Source organism: Bolinopsis microptera, chromosome 7 (genome assembly GCF_026151205.1).
Source record: "Bolinopsis microptera isolate Bmic1 chromosome 7, MBARI_Bmic_1.0, whole genome shotgun sequence".
Taxonomy (NCBI): Eukaryota; Metazoa; Ctenophora; class Tentaculata; order Lobata; family Bolinopsidae; genus Bolinopsis; species Bolinopsis microptera.
Genome location: NC_087078.1, coordinates 3,628,795 through 3,656,490, shown reverse-complemented (window position 1 = coordinate 3,656,490; position 27,696 = coordinate 3,628,795). Strand labels below are relative to the sequence as shown.

At 38.7% G+C, this 27,696-nt stretch overlaps 4 protein-coding genes across 4 annotated transcripts; 3 read left to right on the top strand and 1 right to left on the bottom strand.

Moving 5' to 3' along the window:
- The first annotated feature begins 7,025 nt into the window (after nt 1–7,025).
- On the top strand, nt 7,026–8,808 carry LOC134818159 (bifunctional protein HldE-like). The gene is made up of 3 exons (XM_063827593.1): nt 7,026–7,152; nt 7,632–7,924; nt 8,224–8,808. The coding sequence occupies exons 1-3, from the start codon at nt 7,026–7,028 to the stop codon at nt 8,806–8,808; spliced, it is 1,005 nt and encodes a 334-aa protein (XP_063683663.1).
- Nucleotides 8,809–17,054: 8,246 nt separating this feature from the next.
- Nucleotides 17,055–18,419, top strand: LOC134818158 (bifunctional protein HldE-like). Its single transcript, XM_063827592.1, has one exon. The coding sequence runs from the start codon at nt 17,055–17,057 to the stop codon at nt 18,417–18,419; it is 1,365 nt and encodes a 454-aa protein (XP_063683662.1).
- A 435-nt stretch (nt 18,420–18,854) lies between these two features.
- Nucleotides 18,855–19,823, bottom strand: LOC134818157 (allatostatin-A receptor-like). The gene is made up of 2 exons (XM_063827591.1): nt 19,713–19,823; nt 18,855–19,577 (listed from the first exon to the last, which is right to left on the bottom strand). Exons 1-2 carry the CDS (start codon nt 19,821–19,823, stop codon nt 18,855–18,857), a joined length of 834 nt encoding a protein of 277 aa, XP_063683661.1.
- Nucleotides 19,824–21,999: 2,176 nt separating this feature from the next.
- LOC134819045 (uncharacterized) lies at nt 22,000–24,977 on the top strand. The gene is made up of 2 exons (XM_063828808.1): nt 22,000–22,077; nt 22,305–24,977. Exon 2 carries the CDS (start codon nt 22,309–22,311, stop codon nt 24,703–24,705), a length of 2,397 nt encoding a protein of 798 aa, XP_063684878.1. The 5' UTR covers nt 22,000–22,077; nt 22,305–22,308; the 3' UTR covers nt 24,706–24,977.
- The last annotated feature ends 2,719 nt before the right edge of the window (nt 24,978–27,696 follow it).

Sequence of the window (27,696 nt, the reverse complement as noted above, 5' to 3'; positions counted from 1 at the left end):
AAAAATATGAAGGGCTATGCAAATTCTCGAAGATTTTACTGGTTAATACTAATAGGAATTGCTCTATCCTGTATCCAGTATCCAACTAAATTATAGTAAGATTAAGAGCTTATTAACAAGCATATTTTTTGGACCTATGGATAACGGCAGCAGCAGAATCTATAATAAACAGAATACGTCTCCTGTACATCCAAATTAAAAACCCCATCCTGATCAGCTTGTACCTCATCAAATCTGGGGTTCTGGTTCCCTGACGTGCTGCATCCATAATTGTAAAATTGTCCGACGTTCTCCGTGTAGATTGTTGCCTTCCCGAAACTTCCCTGGATAGCCACATCCGCGTCACAGGTACTGTATGTTGTCTCGCCACATTGGTTATCACAGGATTTTGTGTTCTGTTTGGGCAGGACCGCGTTGCCATGAGGACCACTGCCACCGGTCTCAGTGCTCCCCCGACACGCTGCTGCAGCTGCCACGTGCAGACTGTACCACGCCACTTCTTTCTTCATCTCCATCATCTCGGCTCGCAGCGATTCTACCTCCTGTTTAGCTTTTAGTTCACTCCTCACTGCTTCTCTGATGGATATCCGCATGATTTCCTCCGACTGAAGTCATCAGCATCACCAACATCACCATTCACCATCAAGGTTAACATCTTGTACATCTCTGATAGTAATATCAGGTTATGATTATTGTTTTTTAATTGAGGGAACCATAATTTGATCTCAGTAAAATAAGAATAACATAAATTATCATTGTTATAACGGAAATTATTAATACAAATAAATTGATAATTTTCCCAAACGAAAAAAGTGCAGGACACATTATTATCTAGGATTCTCACGGAGAGGTTGCATGATAAGTGAAGATAGGAGACGGAGTCGAGCGTGCTAAATCACTCTACACTCGATCACGTGACAGTAGCTCGCGAACAAACCAAGAAATTGATATTTAGAAGAGGACTCTGACAGAATCTGACAATATATCAGTCAGAACTTAGAACAAATATCGAAATTAATTATATTTCGAATTTTTCCTCTGACTGAAGTTAACGGTTGCGAGTGACTCAATTGCATTTGCAAACGAATTTATTAATGAATGGCGCCACGGTTATAACTTGTATGTATCGTCATTATTTTATAAGAAATTTTAATTATATTTGTGAGTAATATAATCTGCTGGATTCACTGAATCTCACTCTTTGACCTCTGTCCTTAATTAACAGGAAACTTAGCCCTCTTGATAAGCTAAACAAATTAAATTTTTATGGTAAAAGAGGGGGTGTTAAATCAATCATAATGGGTTTGTTAAAATCAAAAGTAGACTTTTGAGTCGTTCTGCTGTTAACCTTTCCGACTAGTTCATAGACATCAGGACTCATTGCTAATTACTGACCGGAAAACAAGGATGAGGATAATTAGGTTGGGTTTGAAAAATCCAAAAGTCGAATTTTCTGCTACTGCGACGACCATTAACATAATATATAATATGCACGTGTATAATTGTGTAACTATGAATATCAAACTGATGGGATTCACAGTGCACACAAAAACATTATAAGCTTCCCGCTTAAGCAAGATCGTGACTAAAACAGTAAAACAGTCCGCAATAGCGAATAGACAAAACTGAATTTAAACTATTTAGAACTAAAATTTGAAACTCCTTGTTATATTTTTATATATAGCTTGAAGTTGAGAATAATCACAATTTAAAATTGTCTCAATGTCGATTAAAATGCAACAAAACAATTAAAGGTAAGACGTTCATTACAATAGTTTATGAGTACTTAGTACAATTTGTAATGGGGTTCATGTTCTGAGTTGGGACCTTGAAGCTGTCCTGAGGGGTTTTCTGGAAATCACTGCAAGAATAGTACATCCAATTTGATCCGATTAACACCAGTGTTCAAGAAGTTGAAGCTACAACCCCTCATGTCAGATTACATACATTAGAATATCACATATGACTTGTACCATGGATATCAACGTGATCTGTTTTATTGCGATATAACATGGTTTATTACGGTTTTATTTGTTTAACTACAGTGATGATAAAGGTTTCAAAAATCAGTAAATCAAAAAAATGATCGAATTTGACTAGTTCTGCTCTCAAAACCACAATAAATTTCAGTTTAACCTACCATTTTACACTAAGTAAAACCTTGTACTTTTTATAAGCGTCTGATACTATTCAACTAAGGCTACTGTTAAATTGCTGAGGCGTTCGGACTACTGTAGAAAATGTGTGCAGTTATTTAACTCTGGCTAGTTTCGTCACGTACTTTCAACTTTAATATAAGATGAACAGAAAATAAAACAGAGAGAATTCTCTCTTTTAGTAATCCCTTTTGTATGTCTCCTATACAGACCCATAACGATCGTTACAAGGAGCTGCTCAGAGATAGCCCAACAACGTCGGGTACCATCACTAATCTAAAGTTCCTTTTATACCTCCACAGTTTCTAAAATAATTCCTTGGAGGTTTTCCCAGCTTGGATTGAACCAATCATGTTGCAGATAATGCCCAATTTATGATTAAGATGAAAATTCAGATTTAGTTTCGGGCGAAACAGACAAAATTCGGAGAATTGAGTCCGCAATAGCCAATCAACGATTAAAACGCGCACAGCAGTCGATGAGCCTTATAAAGTTCTCAGAATCTTTAATTGGTAGATTAGAGAGTAAGAATAGAAGACCACGTATATAATAGAGGGCATCACGTACAAAATCTGAGCCGTGACCGTAACAAGACAGCTTCAAGGAGCCGTCCTATCCAAGGGCAAGGATGAATGAATCTGCGTAATGTACAGACTTTTAATTTGGGAGAAATTGTTCGAGTATTCAGGGCTGAAACATGGACGGAGGCTTACCTACATTGGGGTAAATTCTTTTGCCAACTCAGCTCACGAGCCCATTATAAACTCAATCCTAGCATGTGCTGCAAGTGCAAGTTATGACGGTGACATCAACGAAAACTTCAGAAGTGAGTTTGGCGCAATAAAGTGACAGAATGTGGAAACTTTAGGCACCTGAAATTTTGATTTGTAATGGATTGTTAAGATTAAATAAAACAGTTATCGAGTTTCATAATGTTTGTTACAGGTTGAAATAAAAATTGAACGAGTAGCTTACCAAAAGCTAAAATCCCCCAAGTTCCCCTCACTGCGAGGCTGTTCGATTTTAATTTACAGGAGTGGACCCTACCAATTTGAACCTTGAGCGTGATCTGGGATCAAGTTGAACGTGATCAGGGTCTTCGTGCACTCAAAGAAGAGTTCTCGGAAACGCAATGCCCCTGAGGATAGCTACCTAATTGTGACTTAATTAGAAGCACATGTCCATGTCCACATCGCACCTGAGGTTTTGTAGTAACTACCTCCGCCCTCGACTTCGAGCTCCTTTTGTTTCAGCTGAGGTGGACTATTATTTTAAACAGCACTATAATAAACTTTTTATACCGTGACACTTGCACTCTCACCCGCCTGTGTACTAAATGCACTCCGATTTTGTTCCTTTGTGCTCTGGCCAACGAATTTTGATATGTTTTAGCTTTTTTTCGCCCCGTATATTTGTTTTGTAACTCGATAGTCGAGGTGGGATGGGTAACCCATCTTTACGATCTAGATACGAACTTTAGTTTTTAAACTAAGTTCTAGACATTCGCCATTCTGTAACTCACTCGACATCATTCTTCCTTTGCTATAAATTGATTTATATTCAGCTTTTTCTTTCCTTATTTTTGTACGATTTTCAGATTTACGAGAACACCTTTTCTGCAGAAAACCTCTACCCTCAGAATTCGACTGCCCAGTTCACCATGAAGCTAACGAGTGGAATACCACCAGTGACGTCTACTCTATTTTAGATATAATATAATACAAAAACTTACCCTGGCAGATATAGATTACTCATTAATTTCCACAAGAAGACTGTCGATTGAATTATCTTTTGTATTTCTATTAAAAGTTGTCTTTGCAGTGTCTTTCTAAGTTTTTAAACAACAACTCTTAAATTAGTTTAATGCGTTTCAGACGTACTCATAACGTGAAAAATAAGTTTAATAGTAATACTGTAATATTATTTAAAACAATATTTGGGAACATGCAAACAGGGAGAAGCAAAATCACTAATATTTCTTCTACATTTCACTGTATTTTGGCAGTATTTTATGTAATTTCTAAAGAGTTTTTATACAGATAAAAATGTATCTTATCTAGATAAACAGATAAGTACATTTATTAACAAATCGTCGGTTACGATTATTAGAGTGGATAGCCTATAATTTATATCGTGTTTTGTTATAATTTATTAGATTTAATTGATGATTTGATTAAACTTCGATGGGTTGTATAATCATTATGATAATGATTATGACTTATGTTAATTGACGAGTTTTGTTTGCTTTTAGGTTAGATATCATGGTCATGGTCGCATTCATTATTTTTTGAATGATTGAAATATCTGTTGTATAAAAAACAGATGTTGATTTAAGATATCGTACAATTAGTACATGCTTTACAAATACAATGAAGAGTACCGGTACTCGGTACTAGTACGTAGTCTCCAATTTAAGATATGTCGTGACCAGCGTGCTGGTGCAGACTGTTATTTAGCAAACAATGCCAAGTGAAATACTGCTAATCCTTTCATTATATTCTTTAAACAATTTCATGAAGAAATGCTTCCATGAATTGTCGTTATCTCTTTTTTTAAATATCGAAAGTAGTCGCGTAGAGAAAAATGCATACATTTTATTTTACATTGTCAGTATACTGGAGAATTTTCAAAATGTCAGTGCACAGTGGCAAGTACGTCTTTGCTAGTAGTAGTACGTACCTTTCCATTTACCGTACTATCGCGTACTTTAGACTGTACTTCTCAATTCTCATCATAGATGTTGATAGTAAACTTAGCAGTTTGCATAATCTTCAGATTATTTGAAGTTTATTTGAATTGTTTCAAAACTACTAGTACTACACATTAGTAAACATTTTTGATGTATTTATCTTACTAGAGACTTTTACTTCGTGTACCTTCTCAAAATGATATCACATTATCAGGGATAACTGATAAATATAATGACATATTGATGATCCTGCACAATATGCACATTCGATACATATTACTATTGCTATCCATAGCTCATTAAATTCTATAAAAATTTGATCCTTTTTTATTTGTTAATTTATCTGAAGAATTAAACGTCGACAGCTAATAGTAATTGTTGTAGAATGATATTTTCAGCCTAAAGTATCGAACGATTCTCCTGTTTGCGCACTGATTCTTCACTGATTCAACCTATTAGTATTACTATTAGTATTAAGGAACGTGAAATTATGTAAAATACAGTTTCTAACTTTAAAAGTGCCTGTATGCTGTAATATTAAGGGTATTTTGGTTTATTTTTGCTTAGTTATCATAAGTTCGTGATCATTAGTTTGTAGCCAAAATTCTTTTATTTGTCTTGCGCTTACTTCGATTTAACCTCCAAATGGCACAATCGTATCCAAGATTTGTTGAAATTTCCGTTCTTTTGCGAGTTGTGATATTTCCCATTCTCTTCAAAAGCATTGTCACATGTCCTTTGTGCATGCAGGCCATTGATATGCTTAAGTGATCATAATTATAGGATCTGCGAATGAGCTTAGTTTCGAGATTGTCATGTTTCATTAAAGGTTCATCACGCCCTAAAATAACCTACCCTCATATTTTAATATGTTGTTGTTAGTGACAAATAATTAAGATTAGTCAAAACCGGACCTTTCTAAATAGGGGAACTACGGGTCAAATGAACCTCTTTGACAAATGGTACACCAGTCATATCAAAGAGAGGGAAGGGCAGAATGATTTAATTTCTTATTTGATGATTGATAAAAATGATAACAATGCCTTGTAATGCCCGCTCAACATTCCAACGTAATCAAATTTTGTGATACTGCCACTCTCACTTTCATTTCATAATAATTAGGATGTGGATTACACTCACCACGTTCTTCTTGCCTCTCGTGTAGTCCTGTTTCGCTAAAATTTTTATCCTTCGTGTTTATGATGATTTTCTATTGCATTATTAGTCAATTTCATTAGTGTACTATTCACCATTTGTGAGGTACCTATTTCCTACCCCGATATATACAGAGGTCTAATAATTATAGATATAGCGGGATCTAATCATACTTGGTTAAAATAACACTACTCCTACAGCTATTATAAGGTGTCGTTTGTGTGTGTGTGTGCTCGTTTGTTTAGTGACATTTTTATTTAACATCCACAAGATAGTCTAGAGAAACGAATTTAACTATTTGTTTGTTTGCACTTATGATGTCATGTTTTAGGCTGAATTCAAGAAGTTACATGGACATATGTAGTAATAAGCAAGTGAGCCGAGTGGGTCGTTAATGACCCGAATTCTCTATTTTTAAAAAGTTAGAGTCACACAGTATTGACCATATATTTTTAACTTATGCTACAGTTTTTATTTTATCCTAACGTCTTTGTTTCAGAAGTTAAAGCCGAAAAACCGTGATGGGTCGTTTGCGATTCGGACGAGTGGGTCGTATGCGACCATAGCTGTATCTTTTAAAGAAAACGAGATACAGATTAGCTTTTTTGGATATCTCATTTTTGCTGTAAAGTGACCTAGTGTATTAAACGGCATCAAAATCGGCAAACTTTAAAACTTGTCGTCCCTAATGGGTTAAAATAACACTGCTCCTACAGCTATTATAAGGTGTCGTTTGTGTGTGTGTGTGCTCGTTTGTTTAGTGACATTTTTATTTAACATCCACAAGATAGTCTAGAGAAACGAATTTAACTATTTGTTTGTTTTAATTGATAATAAGATAATACAATGGTTAAATCATGCAATGGAGGCAATACATTAATATTATACAGACGTTCATATTTAGGACATTCTGGTGAGCTGTGTTGCTCAACTATTTTCCCTTCTCTCCATCGTTGATGTATCATTAAATCAATTATTCAAAATCAATGAAAATGTCTGATTGAAAATAATCCCAGCTGTGCACCATGTCGAGTGTTCTACTATTGGGAGATATCCTTGTTGACAGGAACTACATTGGAAAGTCGACCAATCTCACACCAGAAGCACCTGTACCGACTGTAAAGGTGGAAACAATAACGTCAACCCTAGGCGGTATTCCATGCCCCAGCCCCCTCCAATGCAAGCAAATCGATCCCAGCAATGTACCAGTCCCATGAAAATGAGAAAAAACGGTGTTACAATGCAAGGGTCCTGGAAGTAGAGAAAGGAAGCTTCACGCCGTTAGTTTTCTCAACGTCTGGTGGAATGGGTGGTGAAGCTGAAAGACTAGTAAAGAAGCTGGCTAGTAAGACTAAGATGGAATACCACACAGGGCAGAGGTACTCAGATGCTTTGGGATACATTAGGAAGCGCCTTCGTTTCGAAATCTTAAGAACGACGGTAATTTCTCTCCGGGGGGACAGAGGGGCGAGAAAGAACTTTGTCAATATAGACAGTTTAGATTTGAACTTGGAGCCGCAAGGCCAAGGGTGATTTTCAAAATATTGAATTTTTGAAGGGTTATTTTTATATAGGGTCATTGTGACATTATGTGTATACTGTCTGAAACAATTTATTTTTTTAAACCCTAGGCGGTATAGGAAATGTTGCCAGATCGCTGACGGACTTCTTCCAGAAAGTTCATTTCATTTCAAGTTTTCATGAGGCTGACGCGAAGATGGTCCAGGAACTATTCGGAGAAAAGGTTTGCTACACCAACTTCGAGCAAGAAGACCGCAGGATGGTCGTTATCAACAGAGTTATGGTTGGAAACCAGTTGATGTCAAGGTTCGATTATCCGTGCGACAGAAAGGAGTTGAGTGAGGAATATGAGAATGAGATTGTTAACCACATCAGAGTCAATCTACTGGATGAGTTGCAAGTTGTAATATTGTCTGATTACAATAGGGGGTTTCTTACTAGGGGCTTGTGTACCAGGGTAATACAAATGTGTAAGGAATCAGGGGTTACAGTTTTAGTTGATCCCATCTTACCTGATTGGACCAAGTTTGAAGGAGCAACTCTCATAAAGCCTAACCGGGAAGAAGCAAACAGATTCATCGAGTATGAGAAAATGAATTCTAATGAATTTGCCAAGACGACCTTGAAAAAACACGGATTTTCTTATATACTCAGCACATTAAAACAGTTGCTAGCGTCGAAACTGTTTTAACCCTGCCTTAGTCAGTTGAAAGTCTGATAGCATATGTTCCGTTTGATTTGACCAAACTAATGCCTTTCATTGCTTTATTAGACAAAGAGGGCATGGTCCTGTACTACAAAAACGAAGCCGAGGAAATATCTCAGATCAGGAGGGGGTGTGCTGAGAACCTGAAAATAGTGGATGTTAACGGGTGCGGTGATGCTTTAATCACGGCAACTGCAGTCTTCCTCCAGCAACATGGGTCACTCAAAAACCACAAACAGGACCTGGTAAACATATTGACACAAATTGGTAAAATAGCAGTGGGAACCTCCGGTTGCTACATCCTAAACTCTGTAGACTTTGAGAGGCTCCTCAAACCTCGGAGGGTTATATTTACAAACGGATGTTTTGACATGATCCATGTTGGTCACCTGAAGTTATTGAACTATTGTCGGGGATTAGGGGATCACCTTGTAATCGGAATAAACTCGGACAACAGTATCAAATTAAACAAAGGTGGAAGCAGACCGATAAACAATCTCGACTCTAGAATTAATTTCTTGAAAGAGCTGAACATAGCAGACGAGATTATACCATTTGAGATAAAACTCCAATTGAATTAATAAAAGCAATACGACCAGACGTTCTAGTAAAAGGAGGTGATTACACTATAGATGATATTGTGGGCAGAGAAATTTCTGGGAGTACAGTTCTTTTCCAACAGCACTCTCAACAGATTCTGTTGACTCGAAGACAACATCTTCGAAACAACTCCCTCGTTGTGGTAGCTGATAGACAGAAACACGAACAGAGGCATGTTGAAGATGATGTAGATAACGGTTACCACCAGTATTGTCAGTTTAGCGTGTAGCTTCAGGGACGTGATCACGTGATTGTTTTGAGTAACTGCCACTGATCTCCTGATCTGATAAGAGGAGATAACACAACTGCCACACACTGGGATTACCGGGATAAAGAGAAAGAGGGAGATAAGCTTGAAGTAGAGATCCATGTTAACCTCCTCGCCTACCCTCATGCTACAATACCCATAATTCTTGTTAAACGTGTAGTTTATATGAGGGTACCAAAGTGGAACTGAACAAATCCCAACCACCAAAACCAGCGCGTATCCTAGCGACAGGAGTGTCACAACACGTGGGGTTACCTCACACGTGGGTCTGAGGAGAGTGAGGGAGCGGGAAGTGGAGAGGACAGCCACCAGGAACATGGAAAGAAGTGTGGTGAGGTTGTTGAGGAAGGCCCAGGCGGAACAGAGGAAGGGGTAGTGGAATACCACATCTGATTTGTTGGTACAGTATGTTATCAGGACTAGCAATACCTGCAGGAAGAGAGGAAGAGTTAATTTAATCTATGAAACTGTAAGATTAAATTTATTTGTCGAATTTGTTGGGAATAGATTTGGAAACGGGAGAACTGAGATCCAGCTTGCCTGAAAACATGTCATCAGATCTACGGAGCTTATCACCCTGAATCAGTGGCGTAACGTTGTCTGTTGGCGCCCCCCTGCCGAAAAAAGCGCCCCCTTGTTGGCGCCCCCTCCCCTTTTGGTGCCCCTCCCTAAAATTGAACAAATTAGGTGATTTTAAAGAATACGCCGGAAAAATCTCTAAAAAAGTGTGTATCTAGAGCAAAACGCGCAGTTTTGCTAGTACTTTAGTTAAGTTTTCGAAATTGTCCCACATTCAAACGACGATTTGGCGCCCCCCTAAGACGGCGCCCCCCTGCACAGCGGGGTCAGCAGGGCCTTTCGTTACGCCACTGCCCTGAATATAACACTAGTGGTGGTAGCTGGGCGCTGGTTTAGGAAGAAGTGCAGCGAAAAAGCGTTGGCCAATCCCCCAAACAGCAGAATTCCGGACATGATTGCAGACAAAACACAATTGCTGAGAGATAGTGCTTTCGTTGATGACATCACGAGATTTTCCGGTGAACTCATGCGATTATCTTTCTCTTTTGCATACTGATAAAAGTATAGTTTTTATCAATTTGATGAAAACTGATAAAATTTAAAAGTAGAAACTCCAAAAATTGAACAGACCCCATGCGATCGCCTTACTAATAGTATATGGTGCGTCGCATTACAAATATTATAATATTTGAAATGCCACGCATTGCGTCAGGTCGGTAAGATTACTAGTACGACAACAATACAGTCAGTACTGAATGTTGATCAATGGAATCTACACTGATAATTACCGGGCAGCTGCATGTGATTGTTACAGTGACTACTGACTACAGATCATCAGCCGAACACCAACAACTCTATCACTATCAGACTGATAATCGCAGTGTCATGACTTAAGGTATCACGGATTTTGCAAGAAATTTACCTCCCAAACGTCACCCTTATAATATGATGGTGAGGTTGTTTTAGTTCTAACAAAAGTGGTGAAAATTTCGAGTTGCCCCAGCCCCAATGTTATAAAATGTGGAAATGGCAGTAATGAAGATGTAGGACAGATGTAGGATAGATGCCGTATAGAATATGTAGGATAGAAATTATGTGCATCTTTATTGGCATTCCCATAATATGGTCGGTAAAAAACTATCCAAACATAATAAATACATCATCAGAAACATTACTGTAAAATTAATAAGCATTCAAGTATAAAAACTGACAAAGATGGTCGTGATATTCTCGAAAGTTCTGTAACAGGTGTAAAAACGTTTGAAGTTTTATAAGTGGCTTTTAAATCGGTTAACTTCAGACTCAAGACTTGAAGTCATTTAGCAGCTGTGCTGTAGGAATCATCATGCGAGATGATGATTGATGCAGGTACCATTAGTTAATTGCGAGAATGTTCCTCATTCAAGTTTCAGAACTTAAACTTGAAGAAGAGTACGGCAGAAACAGGTGTTTATCATCGGTAACCATTTTCAAACTCACTGATAAATGGTATTTAGCTTATACCTGTCTTCTTAATAAGCATTAAGCATCAGTATTCGAAATACTCTCAAGATTGTAACGATTATACAATTAAATCACAGAAGAATCACTGACTGTTCTAAAAGGACTGATGGTGGGGGTATTCGGCACTTGAATTAAGACTGGAACAGCGAGAAACGATTACGGATGAGTTGTACAGGAGATAAAATACCCTCATAACTTGGAATGGAGTTTCGTGTATATTTGGAATTATGTTACCGTGAAATCGGAAATGATTAAAATCTTGTTAGGTAGTAAATAAATCTATTAACTATGCTCCTTTTCTGTTCAAACATCACATGTTAAAATAGAAATCTTGGTTGAATATGAGCAAAAATAAGTAAATTATTAATTATGTTTGGTCAGAGAGTCTTGGAGAGTTGGAGACGCTCCAATGCTCCTCTAGTAGTGATGTCTCTGAACTATAACTGTTATCCGTCTCGTATTGCACCACACTCTAATTTGCGTGATCCTAATCTTACACGACTCTAGTTAACATTCATTATGACCGATAACTTCTAACATCATATTAAGGACATAGTCCAATCTGAAGTGTACAATAATTCTGCCTCAATTCTCATATGTACGATCTTCATTGAAGTAGTCAGTAAAACAAGGACATGATACTATGTGTGGGGACTACGGACCCCATCAACGCTTCTTGAAGACGGAAGCGTTAGAAGACAAGGATAAGTTGATCAGGCTGCAGGGCCAGCTGCTTGTGCAGAAGGACAAAGAACTACAGTTGTTTAAGACGTCGGTTAAGGAGACAGTGCAAAGAACGGTGGAGTCAGGGATTAAGAGCTACAGTGCAGCTGTACAACAGAACAGTGCAAGTGGTACGGTCTGCAACAGTAACATCCTGAAGAAGGTGATGAAGAGTGTGGCTGCAGAGGAGGACAGGAGCAAGAAACTGATTGTGTTTGGGTTGAAAGAAGAAGAGGGAGAACAGCTTCCAGCGCTAGTAACCGCAGTTCTGGAGGAGATTTGGGAGAAACCTCACTTCGAAGCGACTAGAGTCGGCAGGAAGAGGCCAGGTAGTACGACTATCCGACCAGTAAAGATCACTGTCCCAAGCTCAACAGCGGTTCAACAGATTCTGATGAAAACAGGAAGACTGAGGCTAGTTGATACCCACAAAAATGTATGGATCTGTCCAGATAGATCTAGCGAAGAACGAGCAACGAGGAAACATCTGGTTACCGACCTGAAGAAGAAGAGGGCTGAACAGACTCATCTCGACCACTATATCCGGTACGGGAAAGTCTGTAGCCGTGATAAGAAACCACCATGAAGCAATTCATGTCTCTCGGACACTGATCAGTATTTGAATGAGTATTGTGTATCTTAATAGTTTTCGGACGTTATCTGTATTTGAGAGACAATTTTATAATTTATATACGAGCTATTTCTTGATTGTTTCACACATCATATTTCATAATTTGTTTCACACTTCATATTTCATAATTTGTTTCACACTTCATATTTCATAATTTTATTACTAGGTGGAGGTGACGTTATTGAGACTTTGGGCGGCCATAAACCTCGTGTTTTAAAAGTTGTTCTCTGTACTTGTTTCACTGACCCACGCTTTATAGCATTTATACATTTCGGCCCATTTTATATGTTTGTTAGATTTGCTGTACATTTGTATATTTGCTATTTTGTAAAAGTTTCAAATCAAATCATATGAGATGACGTGCTATAATCCAAATTGAAATAACGAGCTATTTAACGTTGCCAGCACCTGAAACTACTTTTGTTCATGTTTCATGCTACTCTGATCATTATCAACCATAATCATTTGGAAACCCCCTCCCCCTTCGGCTGATTGCGTAATATGTGAACGACCCTAATCCCAAACTTAACCCCTCAAGAACTAACCAGACTTATTTTCTAGTTACCAGACGGTAGGCTGACTTATTGTTAGTTATTGTTAGTTATTCAATTCTAAGATCATTAGCTTACACTACCCTATGGAAACAATAAGTTACACTAACACCGTCATGTCTTCCTAGAAATATTTCCTTTAACCTCATGAGCTGTTGTCCAAATTTCATGATTCGATGTCACTTAACAAATTAACCCCCAACTAACCTTATGAGCTGATTATTATTTTATTTCCTCATCTTTGCCTTTGTTCATCTTCACGTACAATTTCTTAAGTGGGGTAAGTCATCGTCATGCGAATGTTTGCAGTTTTCCAGATATTGATTGGGGTATCTCTAATTGGTCAAATTTATGTCTAGTGGTCAAGTTTTATATTTATAGTGGCCAAGTTTATGTCTATTGGTCAAGTTTATGTCTAGTGGTCAAGTTTTAGGGACATTTTTGGCTAACAATGTTACGTCAGCAGACGAGTGGGTAAAGAAATGCCAGTGAAAGTGGGTTCCTGAAAACCCATCGTATCGAGAATTACTCGGACCGAAAATACTCGGAAGTCGAATTTGTTTCAAAGTTTTTTCGGAAACTACATGTTTCATGCTACCCTGAATAATTATGAGCCTAATATATTTTGTTCGATTTTCTAAAGTTCGTACCTAGTAGTAGTACCTACCTCTCGATATACGATTTTTGGAAGTCCTGACACTACTTTTGATCATGTTTCATGCTACTCTGATAATTATCAACCATAATCATTTGGGAACCCCCTCCCCCTTCGGCTGATTGCGTAATATGTGAACGACCCTAATCCCAAACTTAACCCCTCAAGAACTAACCAGACTTATTTTCTAGTTACCAGATTTTTATTTATTCAATTCTAAGATCATTAGCTTACACTACTCTATGGAAACAATAGTGGATTTCTGGAAACCAATTTTTCCACGGTTCATGCTACCATGATCATTATGAGCCTAAAATATTTTGTTCGGTTTTCTGAAGTTCGTACCTATTAATAGTACCTACCTGATTGCGTAATATGTGAACAACCCTAATCCCGAACTTAACCCCTCAAGAACTTACCAGACTTATTTTCTAGTTACCAAACGGTAGGCTGACTCATGACTCATGAGTAGCATGTTCTTATTGTTATTTTACTCGATTCTAAGATCATTAGCCTACAACACCCTATGGAAACAATAAGTTACACTAACACCGTCTTGTCATCGTAGAAATATTTCCTTTACCCTCATGAGATGTTGTCCGTATTGAGTTCGCCATAAGGTTTGTTATAAAGTTATATTATAGATTAATTGATAATATATTTTTTTGAGAACAAAATAGTTGCGGGCAACAATTTCCTTGAGACAAATGAAAAGCCCGTGATAATCAAATGTTCACAAACAGAGCTAGACGCTGTTTACTAACTGCGGTCGCATACGACCCACTCGTCCGGGTCGCAAACGACCCATCACGGTTTTTCGGCTTTAACTTCTGAAACAAAGACGTTAGGATAAAATTAAAACTGTAGCATAAGTTAAAAACATATGATCAATACTGTGTGACTCTAACTTTTTAGAAATAAAGAATTTGGGTCATTAACGACCCACTCGGCTTACTTGCTTATTACTGCATATGTCCATGTAACTTCTTGAATTCAGACTAAAACATGACATCATAAGTGCAAACTCGCCTCTCAGCAAGTGATTATCATCATAAACTGCGAAAAATCGGTTAAATGGGTCATTAGCGACCCACTAGGACCACAAAATTGATAAATTAAATACAATGTTGTCAAACTTTTACAAATATTAGTTTAAAAACATGCTTTATCTTGGTCATTACTCCTGTACGTTGATTTAACTTCTTAAATCGACTAACTGGGTCATAAACGACCCACTCGGAAGTTGAACCACGTCATTAATTATCATGCTGTTCCACCATCAAGAAAGACACTCGTAGGTCTTAATTCCACACAAACCACGGTGGCTGACAACTAGCCCTCCTGAGATCCAGGGCCAACTGAAGGGCAGTCATCACTCATCAAAAAGCTGCGAGAATAACACGACTGCATATGCCTGGAGTTGCGTCCTGACTATGGTGCGTGAAAATCTGTACCGAAAGGACCGTGGCCGTGTCGCAAAAGAAAAGGAGATCGGCCCTCGTTCCTAACTTGCTAGGTAATAGCCATACTGTTGTTGTTGCTTATTAGGTTCTGTTACCTTTTTCGTCAATTTCGAATCTTGGTAAACGACCTGCTACAACTGCTTGAGACCCAGGGTCCCACGGTGATCAGATCATGTCACTCAAGAAAAATACCCTGAACGAAGTATACGAGATATCCTGTAACCTTGGGTAAATACTGAAAGAAGAGCGGTCAAATTGCATATTCTAATCCAACATGCCAATCTGTTTGACATTCCTAGAAAGTACGAGAATAACTAAACAACTGCTGCATTCAGATGGCTACATCTACAGCTCTGTGAAGAAGGACAAGGAAAAAGCACCCCCCCCCCCCATCTGGCTGGCGGTGCTGCAACCTGCAATCTCTCAGACAACTACTTCGTTTTGGGTAACAACCCCGCAACAACGAGGCAGCTTTCAAAACGAAACCAAGTATAACGTAATTGGCCGAGAGGGAGGGGGATTTCCAAATGATTACGCTAGTGTAATTTTAACATAATAGCTATGTGGTGCGGTGGGACGGGGGGTAAAAATTGTCCAATAAGTGATTACGTAATATTTGAACGGCCCCTAAGAAGTAAAGAAAGGAGGCTGCGAAATGAGTAGATGCAGCCATCTGAAATCTGAATCCAGCAGTTGTATAGTTCTTCTTGGACTTTTTAGGAATCGGGAAAAGATAGGCACGTTGTTTGTTGTCTCACGACATTACGGTCGTGTACTAACAGCTGATAAACTCACCTACCTATCAATCCAATTCTGCTCATTATTCGTCAGTGATTGGGTGACGTGATCTGCAGATCACCTTGAGACTCCAGATCTCAGGAGAGCTAGTGAGCTAGTGATCATCCACCCGTGGTTTGCGTGGAATTAAGACCTACAAGTGTCTTTCTTGATGGTGGAACAGCATGATACTGATAATTAATGACGTGGTTCAACTTCCGAGTGGGTCGTTATTGACCCAGTTGATCGATTTAAGAAGTTAAATCAACGTACAGGAGTAATGACCAAGATATAACATGTTTTTATACTAATATTAATTGTAAAAGTTTGACAACATTATATTTAATTAATCAATTTTGTGATCCTAGTGGGTCGCTAATGACCCATTTAACTGATTTTTCGCAGTTTATGATGATAATCACTTGCTGAGAGGCGAGTTTGCACTTATGATGTCATGTTTTAGGCTGAATTCAAGAAGTTACATGGACATATGTAGTAATAAGCAAGTGAGCCGAGTGGGTCGTTAATGACCCGAATTCTCTATTTTTAAAAAGTTAGAGTCACACAGTATTGACCATATGTTTTTAACTTATGCTACAGTTTTTATTTTATCCTAACGTCTTTGTTTCAGAAGTTAAAGCCGAAAAACCGTGATGGGTCGTTTGCGACCCGGACGAGTGGGTCGTATGCGACCATAGCTGTATCTTTTAAAGTAAACGAGATACAGATTAGCTTTTTTGGATATCTCATTTTTGCTGTAAAGTGACCTAGTGTATTAAACGGCATCAAAATCGGCAAACTAATGGGTTAAAATAACACTACTCCTACAGCTATTATAAGGTGTCGTTTGTGTGCGTGTGCTCGTTTGTTTAGTGACATTTTTATTTAACATCCACAGGATAGTCTAGAGAAACGAATTTAACTATTTGTTTGTTTTAATTGATAATAAGATAATACAATGGTTAAATCATGCAATGGAGGCAATACATTAATATTATACAGACGTTCATGTTAAGGACATTCTGGTGAGCTGTGTTGCTCAACTATTTTCCCTTTTCTCCATCGTTGATGTATCATTAAATCAATTATTCAAAATCAATGAAAATGTCTGATTGAAAATAATCCCAGCTGTGCACCATGTCGAGTGTTCTACTATTGGGAGATATCCTTGTTGACAGGAACTACATTGGAAAGTCGACCAATCTCACACCAGAAGCACCTGTACCGACTGTAAAGGTGGAAACAATAACGTCAACCCTAGGCGGTATAGGAAATGTTGCCAGATCGCTGACGGACTTCTTCCAGAAAGTACATTTTATTTCAAGTTTTCATGAGGCTGACGCGAAAATGGTCCAGGAACTATTTGGAGAAAAGGTTTGCTACACCAACTTCGAGCAAGAAGACCGCAGGATGGTCGTTATCAACAGAGTTATGGTTGGAAACCAGTTGATGTCAAGGTTCGATTATCCGTGCGACAGAAAGGAGTTGAGTGAGGAATATGAGAATGAGATTGTTAACCACATTAAAGTCAATTTACTGGATGAGTTGCAAGTTGTTATATTGTCTGATTACGATAGGGGGTTTCTTACTAGGGGCTTGTGTACCAGGGTAATACAAATGTGTAAGGAATCAGGGGTTACAGTTTTAGTTGATCCCATCTTACCTGATTGGACCAAGTTTGAAGGAGCAACTCTCATAAAGCCTAACCGGGAAGAAGCGAACAGATTCATCGAGTATGAGAAAATGAATTCTGATGAATTTGCCGAGACGACCTTGAAAAAACACGGATTTTCTTATATACTCAGCACATTAGACAAAGAGGGCATGGTCCTGTACTACAAAAACGAAGCCGAGGAAATATCTCAGATCAGGAGGGGGTGTGCAGAGAACCTGAAAATAGTGGATGTTAACGGGTGCGGTGATGCTTTAATCACGGCAACTGCAGTCTTCCTCCAACAACATGGGTCACTCAAAAACCACGAACAGGACCTGGTAAACATATTGACACAAGTTGGTAAAATAGCAGCGGGAACCTCCGGTTGCTACATCCTAAACTCTGTAGACTTTGAGAGGCTCCTCAAACCTCGGAGGGTTATATTTACAAACGGATGTTTTGACATTATCCATGTTGGTCACCTGAAGTTATTGAACTATTGTCGGGGATTAGGGGATCACCTCGTCATCGGAATAAACTCGGATAACAGTATCAAATTAAACAAAGGTGGAAGCAGACCGATAAACAATCTCGACTCTAGAATTAATTTCTTAAAAGAGCTGAACATAGCAGACGAGATTATACCATTTGAGGATAAAACTCCAATTGAATTAATAAAAGCAATACGACCAGACGTTCTAGTAAAAGGAGGTGATTACACTATAGATGATATTGTGGGCAGAGAAATATCTGGGAGTACAGTTCTTTTCCCTTTGGAGGTTGGAGTGAGTTCAACAGCCATCATCAAGAGGATAACCAGCATTTACCAAAACGATCTTCAAAATTAAAACTGTAAATACACTGTAAACGATGATTATCATACTGAACCATTATGAGTATAACTTTTTAACCATGTCTCATTCAGTGTCAGTCAATAACAAACTTTGCATTTTTCATAATTTGAATAAGTTCGCAAGTACTGATGTTATTTTCAATCAGCCACATTTCTTTGTTAACATGTTTGCTTTTATCACGTTTGTTATTTCAAGGGAAACATTTTAAAATAATGTATATTGTGCCTGCTCAAACTTGTCTATGCTCAAGCTTTGCAGGTGTGTCAATTCCAACAGAGGGGAAGTTGTCTTTAAAGTTTAATTATAATTGATAAGAAATTGACTGTAAAAATAAAACCTAAAGAGTTGAAGTAGTTTTGTGCTGTTAATACTTCTTTCATAAAAAATGCGTTTAGCTTTAACTTTAGTCAAATGATTTTATTTTATCGTCTATGAACAGATACTCCTCCTCAAAGCAGTTCTAAAATTATTCATAGTACAGAAATAAACCACCGGATTAACGGCTGCGTTGAGTCCAACACAAACAATATCCAACAGCACTCTCAACAGATTCTGTTGACTCGGAGACAACATCTTCGAAACAACTCCCTCGTTGTGGTAGCTGATAGACAGAAACACGAACAGAGGCATGTTGAAGATGATGTAGATAACGGTTACCACCAGTATTGTCAGTTTAGCATGTAGCTTCAGGGACGTGATCACGTGATTGTTTTGAGTAACTGCCACTGATCTCCTGATCTGATAAGAGGAGATAACACAACTGCCACACACTGGGATTACCGGGATGAAGAGAAAGAGGGAGATAAGCTTGAAGTAGAGATCCATGTTAACCTCCTCGCCTACCCTCATGCTACAATACCCATAATTCTTGTTAAACGTGTAGTTTATATGAGGGTACCAAAGTGGAACTGAACAAATCCCAACCACCAAAACCAGCGCGTATCCTAGCGACAGGAGTGTCACAACACGTGGGGTTACCTCACACGTGGGTCTGAGGAGAGTGAGGGAGCGGGAAGTGGAGAGGACTGCCACCAGGAACATGGAAAGAAGTGTGGTGAGGTTGTTGAGGAAGGCCCAGGTGGAACAGAGGAAGGGGTAGCGGAATACCACATCTGATTTGTTGGTACAGTATGTTATCAGGACTGGTAATACCTGCAGGAAGAGAGGAAGAGTTAATTTAATCTATGAAACTGTAAGATTAAATTTATTTGTCGAATTTGTTGGGAATAGATTTGGAAACGGGAGAACTGAGATCCAGCTTGCCTGAAAACATGTCATCAGATCTACGGAGCTTATCATCCTGAATATAACACTAGTGATGGTAGCTGGGCGCTGGTTTAGGAAGAAGTGCAGCGAAAAAGCGTTGGCCAATCCCCCAAACAGCAGAATTCCGGACATGATTGCAGACAAAACACAATTGCTGAGAGATAGTGCTGTCGTTGATGACATCACGAGATTTTCCGGTGAACTCATGCGATTATCTTTCTCTTTTGCATACTGATAAAAATATAGTTTTTATCAATTTAATGAAAACTGATAAAATTTAAAAGTAGAAACTCCAAAAATTGAACAGACCCCATGCGATCGCCTTACTTACACTTATAGTATATGGTGCGTCGCATTACAAATATTATAATATTTGAAATGCCACGCATTGCGTCAGGTCGGTAAGATTACTAGTACGACAACAATACAGTCAGTACTGAATGTTGATCAATAGAGTCTACACTAATATTACCGGGCAGCTGCATGTGATTGTTACAGTGACTACTGACTACAGATCATCAGCCGAACACCAACAACTCTATCAGTATCACTATCAAACTGATAATCGCAGTGTCATGACTTATGGTATCACGGATTTTGCAAGAAATTTACCTCCCAAACGTCACCCTTATAATATGAGGGTGAGGTTGTTTTAGTTCTAACAAAAGTGGTGAAAATTTCGAGTTGCCCCAGCCCCAATGTTGTCAAATGTGGAAATGGCAGTAATGAAGATGTAGGACAGATGTAGGATAGATGCCGTATAGATGTAGGATAGAAATTATGTGCATATTTTTGGCATTCCCATAATATGGTCGGTAAAAAACTATCCAAACATAATAAATACATCATCAGAAACATTACAGTAAAATTAATAAGCATTCAAGTATAAAAACTGACAAAGATGGTCGTGATATTCTCGAAAGTTCTGTAACAGGTGTAAAAACGTTTGAAGTTTTATAAGTGGCTTTTAAATCGGTTAACTTCAGACTCAAGACTTGAAGTCATTTAGCAGCTGTGCTGTAGGAATCATCATGCGAGATGGTGATTGATGCAGGTACCATTAGTTAATTGCAAGAATGTTCCTCATTCAAGTTTCAGAACTTAAACTTGAAGAAGAGTACGGCAGAAACAGGTGTTTATCATCAGTAACCATTTTCAGACTAACTGATAAATGGTATTTAGCTTATACCTGTCTTCTTAATAAGCATCAGTATTCGAAATACTCTCAAGATTGTAACGATTATACAATTACATCGCAGAAGAATCACTGACTGTTTTAAAAGGACTGATTGTGATGGTGTTCGGCACTAATTGAATTAAGACTTGAACAGCGAGAAACGATTACGGATGAGTTGTACAGGAGATAAAATACCCTCATAACTTGGAATGGAGTACCGTGTATATTTGGAATTATGTTACCGTGAAATCGGAAATGATTAAAATCTTGTTAGGTAGTAAATAAATCTACTAACTATGCTCCTTTTCTGTTCAAACTTTCAAACATCACATGTTAAAATAGAAATCTTCCAAATTTGTTGGTTGAATACGAGCACAGATAAGTAAATTATTAATTATGTTTGGTCAGGGAGCCTTGGAGACGCTCGAATGCTCCTCAAGCTCTAGTAGTGATGTCTCTGAACTATATCCGTCTCGTATTGCACCACACTCTAATTTGTGTTATCCTAATCTTACACGACTCTAGTCAACATTCATCATGACCGATAACTTCTAACATCATATTAAGGAAATAGTCCAATTTGAAGTGTACAATAATTCTGCCTCAATTCTCATATGAGATGACGTACTATGATCCAAGTTAAAATAACGAGCTAAGTAACGTTGCCAGCACATTGGGCAACGTGATGAGCTGACACACATACAATTGGGAACTTAACAGTCACGTGGTTGCCATAACCATGTCACGTGGTCACCATGGAGATAACACGTAATGGTTAATCACTGAACCACTGTAAACAATGATCCAATTAATCTGAGGTAACCAGGCTTCGCTCGAGGCTCCAATGCGTAACAAGGTCATTTCAAGTTGCTTGTTTATCTTAATAGTCAATCAGCTGGTTAGTAAGTGTAAGTTTATTTTCTCTTGTCAGTATAGTCAGTACCGACCATCAATCAAGTAGTATACGGTTATAAAGTTATAAGTATACTCTTCATTCACTCTTATCTGGTGCACAACTTTTTGTAGCAACCTATCATGCAATGCAAAAGCCTGAAAAGTTTTTGAAGATTAGTTTGACTTTTGCAAGATTTATGATAACCTTTATCTTGACTCATCAAAATTAATTTTCAGAAAGTTTCTCCGAAAAGGAAGAAAGTAACTACATGAACATTTACGTGTCTTTACAGCAGAGTAATTATAGTACATCAGGTAATAATTTGTCTTACAACACTTTAGTTTCAATATCAGTTAAATCAAATTCGTTCGACTTCAAAAGAGAGGCTCGAACTATCAAACGTTTACTCTACTGAGGGCTGAAATTGACTCGTTGCGGCGGTAAGACCGCTGGTGCTTTAAGTTTAAAATATCTTAAAATACACAGTATTTCAGCATTCCAGCATCACAATTATTTCATCTCTTGACCCTCCCTTACACAGGACCATGACAAGCAGTAGTAACGACAGCAGCAGTAGCAGTAGCTACGACTCCAGCTCCGAGGAAGAAATAATAGAGGAGACAGTAACCGTAGTACAGGCTAAACCCCGATACTCCTTCAGCAACTTTCAGCTATCTAACGAGTACGATGCAGACGTGACTGTTCAGACAGCAGAAGCAGAGGTAATTCAACCCCCGCCCCCCAGCAGTGAGTCAGAGGTTGAAGAGGTGGTTGTAGTTGAGGAGGTAGTTGTTGTTCCTGCTAAGGAATTTATCAGGACACCAGCCAAGAAACTGGATCCTAAACCTGCTCCTAAACGCAAGGTAACCAAACCAAAATTAAAACAAATGCCAGCCTGGAACAATAACTTCGCTGGAGTTGAAGACTTCGATGCGGAACAAGTGATAAGTGGAGGGTTCCAAAGCGCTCCGGTCCAAGAGGAAGAGAAATGCTTCGTAGCTTGTTCGGCTGATAACTGCAAGGAGAGTCACACAGCCTCCCCAGGAGAAGGAGATCTAGTTCTGTGTGGTCTGGAGGGACCTGGCAGTGAGAGCTCAGGAGATGGGAAGTGTCAGACCTGTGATTCCTGCATTTCTCCATGTGCCGCCAATCATCAGCCTCATCAACACGAGGACTTGTTCGGGGTGTCCTTTTGTCCTCAGCACTCTCAGAAGGATGGAACCACTTACGATGGAGATTTTGTTCCAGGAAAGGGAGAGCGGTGGGAGTATGATAATCGGAATAAGGATGATAATGTTTGGGGAATGCGGGATCCAACGAGGGCTGACTGGGACACCACTAATAGAGAGGACTTTGTTGAGAACGGTGTGAGCTTTGAGAGAGATCGCCCCAATTACAAGGACAAGAACACCAAAGATTCGGTGGTTCTAGGTGCAGAACATTATAAACCTCAAACTTCCTATGATTCCGAGTTTGTAGGTCAAGAGGGAGATCGGGACAAAACAGATTACAAGAAGAAAAACAACGTGGATCATCTTAAAGGAGCTTATGATGGGCCCATGGAACGAAGAAAATCTGATTATGGGTGCTGGGAAATTGTCAATGATCCCAGGGCAAGAGATGCGAATAAGTTTAAGGCAGAGAGAACAAAAGTTAAGTTGGGTGCTGATTCTGATGCTCCGCATCGTAAGTCTGAGTACGGTAACTTTGACCACAGAGCCCCTGACAGGGTAGGTAAATGGAAGAACGAATCTAATGTTGTATTGGGATGTGAAGATGATGGCATGAAACGACCCTGGCGTTACGGTGGACCAAATGACGATGACCAGGCTCGCAGAAACAGAGAAGAAGCAGAAAGAAACAAAGCTAGATCGAAAGGCAAAACAGTATTAGGAGGGGACCCAACTAAATACGGTACATCTTATGTAAAAGATTATCCCGAGAAAGAACTGCCAGCCAAAAAGAAATGCAGCTGCTCCAACTGCCCCGGGTGTCACGCGCAGAAAAAGCGAGTCTGTCCATCATGCCCTGACAAACTTAAAGCCGATCTTGAGAAGGACAAAGGCAACAAACATTACCACATGAGACAAGTACCCAGAGAACACAAAGCTAAAATCATGTCCTCAAAAGGGTGCGATGGCAAGAAGGTTGGACCCCACTATCACTTTGTCACGGGATCAGATCTCAGAGCTGGAAATGTCAAAGTCATGGCCGTCAACAGTGGTGATGAATCTGCAATGAGGGGAGGAATGGATGGTGGAATAAAATTTAAGGGAGGAGTTAAAGGAAGAATGAACGGAGGAATGAACACTCCTGCTCGCTTCGAGGTGGATGCAGGACAAAACAGAGATAGAGCCATGTCTACCAATTGGTCGTTCGTTGATGAGAATCCAGAAAATCGAGCCTATCAGAGGTCTCCTAGAGGAGATGCGGGGAAGAATGGAAACAGGGCTATGTCAACAAACTGGTCCCTTGTGAATAACAACTCAGAGGAGAAGGGATCTTCTGGGGAGGAATCAGGACAGAGTAAGAACTTTTCTACAAATTGGTCATTTGTTGGCGAAAGTCCAGCCGAGAGGGTCGGAAAACAAAGGTCATTCGGAAATAATGGTGGGCGCAATAGGAACATGTCTTCCAACTGGTCTTTCGGAGGTGAGCGTCCAAATGGAGCAGCTCGTCAACATTCTTCTGGAGAAGAGGCTGGGAAAAACAGAAATAGAGCTATGTCCGCAAACTGGTCCAAAATAGCTGATAGTCCAACTGACGTGAGCGGTCAGACGTCATTCGGGGATGATGCTTGGCGGAATAGAAGCAGATCAATGTCCACAAATTGGTCTTTTGGAGGAATTATGTCTAATGATGATGAGCTGCAGTTTAAACCTGATCATCGGCCTAAGAACATGAGATCTAGACATCACACTTCAAGTCAAGTTGTTTTCTAGATAAGGTATAGGGGCACTTCTCGATAGGAACTTTTCGTGTGACCTTTTGAACATGTTCAAAAGGTCGCACGAAAAGTTGCAATTGGTGTAAAAAATTGATTTAAGATTGCTGTGTTCTCATTTGAAAAAGAGGTTAGAGAATATTTTTAAATAAAAATATTTTGATAAATATAAAGAAATATTTCTAATTCTAGCAAGTTGACTGGGAGTTTGAGGCATACATTATTATCATGTGATATCGAAAGTCATTTTTTAATAAAGATTTATTATGTAAAAAGCCCTAGCTTTATTTTTAGTAATCGGATAATCAATGCCCTAAATAAATTATCAGTTTGGTAATAATTCTAAAATTTGTAAGTTGCTTGAAACTTAAATATGCGTAAATGCATTGTGTAGGATGTTAAAATACCCGCTCGAAAATGGCCAACTGTTGCATTCACTCATAAGGTTGATGAATTGATGAAAATTTCCTTTTCTAAAGAAAAAGTCTTGAACTACGAACATTACGTTTTGTCTAAAGTCACTTAGGGAATCGGGGAAGGGGCAAGGGCCCGCAAAGTCAAAATGGTGTAATGTTCGCTTATAGTTATACGTATGCGTGATTTTACAAAAATCGTTATATGACTCAAGGCACTATTTTGGTTATATATTTCTCTAATACGAGCATTCCTCAATCGAAAACATATGTATTTTGAAACTTTCATCGTTTGCTGATATTTTGTACAACATTTTGCATAAATTCATTGCTCCACTAACAATGTTAGTAACATTTTGAGAGCAAGTTTGCACTCCAATGAGTATCGAAATGAAATATTCATTTAATTGCTCAATGGCGTCCCTGATCAAATATATTGGTGTTTTGACCTTTACCGCATTTATAGCTCTCTTAAAGGATGGCTATTTTATTATTTATCGCTTTACTACTTAAAAATGAAAGCGACATAGCATTACGCAATTATTGCATAATGCAATATTTGATCGAAAAGCCTTTTGGATATCGGTCTGGATGCAATAAAGGCACTTAATCTGACGGTAACGCACTACTGAATATTCAAATTTTTCTCCTGTTAAATTCTGCTCTAAAATTACATTTTTAGAGAATATATATAAGATTTCTCGGCTTGAATCCCCACATAGTTGAAATTTACGTTTAGTGTTTCGCAAACTATGCACTGGATCGTTTACCTCTTATAAAGTTATAACACTAGCCAATGTTTGAAACCTCTCTCCCTTTCCACCTAGCCATTGTGTAAGATTACAATTAGCCTCTCGAACCCCCTCTCCCCTAGGCTGGTCCCGGTCTGAAGCTCTGAAGTTGTATCGTCATCGCCGAACGGCACCCCATTTCTACCAATATTACCTCACTTGACTGGAGATTTAGCAAATGGTTACTAACCGCCATTCCCGATTATGCTCACTTATAATATCAGCTCATGGTATAAACAGGTCAGGTGACTCGCTAACAGTCATTTGGTAATAGCCCCTAGTAGAAGTCACGTGATAATATTCACCGCCAGCACCTGGTTCCCTACCTGGAGATAGGAGGAGGGAACAGCCGTTTTACCTCTCATATTAATAACTCTTGTAACGATTAACATAGACGTGCGTAACGTCACCGCTCTGGATTGAAATTGGCACCTCTGCTGCCTTATCCCTTACGTAACATTCAACGGTTTCACGTGGTTTTTGAGGGGGTTATCCACGGTTCAATGGTTTTTAATTTGATCCCAACTCCACGTATCAGTAAAGAGTAATTAAACGATATATTTATAATTTAAGTTAGGGAGGGGTGTTTCTACCTCCACGACGTGAACTGGCTGTTATGTGAGCTTAGTCTGTTTACTATATCACCACACAGCAGCAACACCCTACACAACTCTTCAAAAGTTGCACAATACTGAACCACCACATTTGTAACTCCCTCCTAAACTAGCATCTCTCCTGGAGTATGTGTGCCAATGAGTTCCCGTCTTTAGTTGTGAATCGTGTGAACTGTTTGTGTTGCCGCGCCAGGTGTTTTCTAGAGTATTTAGTCGTTAACCGTGGTTATAGGTAACCAGTTGTGTGTAGGCTGTAGCGCTTTAGGATCTGTCACTCCCTGCTCAAAGTTAACTGTATGTATGTTTGTAAATATTAGAAGTAATTACCTGATGTTGGTGCTCTTAGTATCGCCGTAAAATACGTACTTTTCGGCGTAAAGTACGTAGTGCGTATTTATAACGGTTCATTTTCATCGTAACCATGGTTACGTATGTTTTCTCTGAAAACTAGATTGTCAGATTTACACAGAACTAAATTAAGTGAAACTTTATGAAAGATTCTTTGCAGAGCAAGCTCTTATTTTCAGATGCTTCCTTTTTACCCCGGGCAACTGTTTCTAACATTGAATTGTTGCGGACGTTTGTCCGTTAATAATTATAATTAACACTCTTAACAGCCGCTGCCATATGTCAAATGAGCTCCTGGATAATAAGTGCTAACATAATTTCAAATGCCAAATTGTTAATGAAAGTGACCAGTAGGTCTATAGGTCTATTATATAGGTCTATTATATAGGTCTATTATATAGGTTTTACATAAGGTCCTCTCCGATATTTGAATTGACATGTTCAGTTTTTATTGATAACTTTGACTGGAGACCCGTCCTTGGGATTAGACGGTAAATATCATACCGCAACATCTCCTTACCATACGTTTTCCTTTAGTATATATCAGAATTGTTGTGGCATTACATTTAGGTAGCAGTTCACCACAGATACAATATCAATATTTTAAAAGCTGCGTGGTCTTATGATTGGTGCTTGTTTCGGAGCTCATGTTTGTTCGTGAATTATTGTACATTATATAATATACATTAATCAGATATTTATTTAATTATTATACATTTGTCACATACCGTATGATGCTGTATAGTATTCTATTCGGATCTTTTACTTGGAGTAGACACCGAATAGTCACATACTGAGGACTATAATCTTTACCCATGAGGTT

What these genes read in the sequence shown, in the direction of transcription:
- LOC134818159 (XM_063827593.1), top strand. Translation starts at nt 7,026, where the DNA reads ATGTCGAGTGTTCTACTATTGGGAGATATCCTTGTTGACAGGAACTAC. An exon ending in AATAACGTCAACCCTAGGCG is followed by an intron (nt 7,153 to 7,631) that starts GTATTCCATGCC and finishes TTTAAACCCTAG; the next exon opens with GCGGTATAGGAAATGTTGCC. An exon ending in TACTGGATGAGTTGCAAGTT is followed by an intron (nt 7,925 to 8,223) that starts GTAATATTGTCT and finishes ACCCTGCCTTAG; the next exon opens with TCAGTTGAAAGTCTGATAGC.
- LOC134818158 (XM_063827592.1), top strand. Translation starts at nt 17,055, where the DNA reads ATGTCGAGTGTTCTACTATTGGGAGATATCCTTGTTGACAGGAACTAC.
- LOC134818157 (XM_063827591.1), bottom strand. Translation starts at nt 19,823, where the DNA reads ATGTCCGGAATTCTGCTGTTTGGGGGATTGGCCAACGCTTTTTCGCTG. An exon ending in TATTCAGGATGATAAGCTCC is followed by an intron (nt 19,578 to 19,712) that starts GTAGATCTGATG and finishes CTCTTCCTGCAG; the next exon opens with GTATTACCAGTCCTGATAAC.
- LOC134819045 (XM_063828808.1), top strand. Translation starts at nt 22,309, where the DNA reads ATGACAAGCAGTAGTAACGACAGCAGCAGTAGCAGTAGCTACGACTCC.